Here is a 3,854-nt window from a genome sequence, read left to right as displayed (position 1 = left end):
AACTCATTTTTTAATAAATTTCATAAAACACTTGTAGAAAGCAAGAAACAATGCCGGCACTAAAGTTGTTTACATCAATGCTATCGATTACATCGATTAGACCATAGAGTAAGTAAAATAATTTTATTATATCTTATTTTACTTTATCTATGGATTAGACGCCTTGTCACTCGTAACCTTGAAATTGGAAACTACGCCATAAACTCTCCCAGCCCTCCAGGCGATATTCTGTACATTAAATCACTTGACTTAACTGGAAACTGTCCTGTACTCGTCATATTGATGTCTGTTTGGCGTGTGCGAAGCAAGGTGGCGTAACCCTCAGACCAAAAACTTGGTTCCGCGCAAGTCAATATAAGTGAGCCCCCCATACTTGTCTTTATCTATGTATGGACCCAAATGGTTCCTTGATAAGATGATTTTGCGATGAGAATCGTAATATTTCTCACTTTTGCAACGATGCCAGTGTTTCCAGCTTCTTAAACTGCGTTTCAATAAACGCAGTTTGTGAAACGTACCGAAGCACTGGTGAAAACGGTCCGTCGTTAAACGCGTTTAATTTCGGCGTTTAAATAAACTTAGTTTTGTCAAACTGCGTTTCGCTTGTTTCTGATGAAAATGGGCCAAAGACAAAAAGCCTTAAATGGCTATGTCTGCGTTAAACATCACGTCACGTATTGAACCATGGTTGAACCCATTCTGAACCCATTATACAATGAATACAAGGTAGGATATTAATCGGTCGAAAACTAGATTTTCGTGTGCACATGACGTCACTGGTTAGCATTTTGGTAAAATGAACAGCTGATCCCATTTAAAATACATGTAACTAGACAGATTTTCATTGATAAAGTAGTAAAATAGTCATAAAACGCAATAGTTCAAAAGTGGAAAGTTATATGAGTAAATGGTTTGCATTGTTGTATAGCTCAATGCTTTCGAAATCGCGTTTGGGACCTGATTTGGGCTTATTGCGAAGAAAAATACCCTAAAAATATATTTACAAAATCTCTGATTTTCAGCGTTTTAGCGTGCTGTATTGCCAGAGTGTCATTCGTAAAATCGGGTAGAGCCAAACGAAACAATTAATTCATTGTATCATTCATTGAATGAATGAATTCATGAATTCATTGAATCATGGGGTGAATGCGTTTGGGCGTGTTTGGGAATCTTGTAGACACAACTGAGCATTTTGCGCTTTGGTAGTTTGAAAGTTTACTGTAGAAAGTGTGCAACCTATGGGAGAATGCTTGTTGTCGTGCGGATACGAATATGCCCTCACCATTTAAAAAATTATGATTATGAGAGGAATTTGCAATTCGAACTTTTGGGGTACTTGCCAAAAGCAAACGCGATACTTTATTGCACATCTGGCAACTATGCTGGTCTACAAAATAAATAAATGTTTGTTACTTTTCATTTTCAAGTTTGAAACCTGCTGCAAAGCATTTTGTAATTACAAAGAAGATTTATTAAAAAATAATTAAATTTGACAAAGACTAAATAAGCCATATTAAACTTCGCTTCACTTCGCCCACTGCCTCATCGCCTTTGATAATGTCCACCGCAGTTGTGGACGAAACGTCAGGAAGAAATTGAAAGCCCGGAAAACATTTCTTAATGTGATTTTTTCTATACTCCCTAAGCACTTCCCCAGACAATACCTCCAGAGGAATAACGCCAATTTTCAATCACCCTAGGGCACTACACAGCTGTATAGTGTAAACGAACTTGTACTTTTGACTGAATATTGGTTTATAATAGGGCTCGGAATCAAACTCGAATAATTCGAATATTCGAAAAGCGAATAACTATGTGTAGTCATAACTCGAATAATCGAATACTCGAATACACCAACATTATCAAACTCACAAGGTGCAAATATCTTTATATGCACTTTGTATACTTTTATAAAATAAATTATTCATATTCTACAAGCATTTAAACAAATACCCATATATTTACAAGCAAATGAAAATAATCATACAGAGACAACTTGTCTCTGTAATCATATTTACTCTCCTGCAAATGAATGTAAAATTACGTCTCTGTGTTCTGGTGATACGCGTTATCAACTTTTGCGCGGTGTTACAATTAATGTGCCGACAAAGACACTTTTTTATCCGTTGCGGCTAGTTGCTAAAAATGATATGAGATAACGAGTTTTCTTCTATGAAAACGATGAACGGAAAACGAACACTCGAATATCTAACGAATACGAATAGAAATACTCGAATATTCGAATACTCGAATATTCGAATACTCGAATATTCGAATACTCGATTATTCGAATATTCGTTAGATATTCGAGTATTCGAATAATTTTACTATTCGAATAAACCACTAAACGAATATTCGAATATCAGATTTAAAAAAATTCCGAGCCCTAGTTTATAATCGGCGAAAGGTGGATTATAGGCCTAACGGTCACCACGCAGTTTAGCCCGTTGGGCCTACTATGAGAGGCTGTAGTTCTATCAGGACCCACATTTGAAAACGCAAGCCGCACATATGCTTTAGTTCAGTTTCATATACACATTTGCTTTGTGCGTGTTTTTTTAATTGTTTTTATTTCAACTCTAATGAAATGCGTGAAAATATCAATGCATCTAGATGAATTACGTTTCATTAATTAAAATAAAAACGAATATTAACCAAAAGTGTTCGCTACGAACAGCCCGAGCGCACGTATGTGTGCGTCGTGTCCAGACTAGAGATTCGAGGTTAGAGGCGTGCCCCTGCGTGGAAATACGTCAATATCAGCTGGGACTCGTCTTTATCTATGTCTTTATCTATGACCACTGTCACTGCTTGCTCCGTTTGAAGGGTGTAAAATAAATACCGCTAATACTGAAAACCACTGAAAAGCGACGTTAAACAGCTTAATTTTGACCACACCATGGAAGACGACATGGAGAAATTCGAAATCACGGACTACGATCTGGAAAACGAATTCAACATCAACAGGCCCCGTAAGGGCCTGAGTAAACAGCAACAAATCTATGGTAACCCTCTCATTTTCCAATCATCACCTCGGGGCGATTGCGGCCCCCTAAAGACACTGCCCCAATGTAGGGGCCGTTTGTGTAATACAGATCCTGAAAAATCCATGTAATTTGTACAGGAATATGGGCGGACGATAGTGACGATGAGCCGGAAACCAAGAAAACCCACAGGAACAGCAACAAGCCGAAGAACTATTCAGCCCCCATTGGGTTTGTAACTGGCGGCGTGCAGCAAGCCGGTAAGAAGACCAAGCAACCAGAAGTAAAGCATGAGTCTGAGGATGAACATAAGCCGGGCACCTCGTTCCGCGTTCAGCACAGCTCAGAGTCCGAAGAAGAAGCCCCAAGAATAGGTAAGGTAAAGCCATAGAGAAAGTAAAATAAGAGAGGTGGCGGTATAATGTTAAAACTTGGAACCGCGTTGCGCTACAACCGGCTGACCGTCAATAACGGGAAGCTTTGACGGTAAAAACAGGTATCTAGATTATCGGCTAGTTAGAAGCGGGAATTTTAAATTTTTAAAGGTACAAAATACTCAGGGTACCCAAATTTCGGCGTCTACACATGTTCTCTCGGTTATTAATGGTAATAGAAAATGTGCTGTTTACTCAACAGGGTGCAAACAAATTCCTATTTCCATTAATAATGAACCGAGACTACAATGTGTAAGGACATCGAAATTGTAACACTCAGAACGCAATTTTGATCCAGATTTAAGGGGATCCATGACAGGGAATGAAATAATATATATCTAAATCAAAATAAAATAACATTTATTAAGTAAAAAAACACAAATTGTCTTCCAAAGAGTCCCAAAAGGATGAACTGGGTAGCTAAACTTGTGCCCTA

General features: G+C 38.1%; 1 protein-coding gene across 1 annotated transcript in view; it reads left to right on the top strand.

The window, feature by feature from the left end:
* The first annotated feature begins 2,759 nt into the window (after positions 1–2,759).
* The window catches only part of LOC109545040 (septin-interacting protein 1), an 8,908-nt gene continuing 7,813 nt past the window's right edge, over positions 2,760–3,854 (top strand). Inside the window, exons 1-2 of the mRNA XM_048660615.1 lie at positions 2,760–3,005; positions 3,125–3,358. Coding sequence (XP_048516572.1) covers positions 2,900–3,005; positions 3,125–3,358 — 340 coding nt within the window. The 5' untranslated portion in view covers positions 2,760–2,899. The remainder of the gene's footprint in view (positions 3,006–3,124; positions 3,359–3,854) is intronic.

This window comes from Dendroctonus ponderosae, unplaced genomic scaffold, assembly GCF_020466585.1.
Source record: "Dendroctonus ponderosae isolate FM_Combo_2020 unplaced genomic scaffold, Dpon_F_20191213v2 Dpon_F_20191213_1, whole genome shotgun sequence".
Taxonomy (NCBI): Eukaryota; Metazoa; Arthropoda; class Insecta; order Coleoptera; family Curculionidae; genus Dendroctonus; species Dendroctonus ponderosae.
This window is presented reverse-complemented; position numbering and strand designations above follow the sequence as displayed.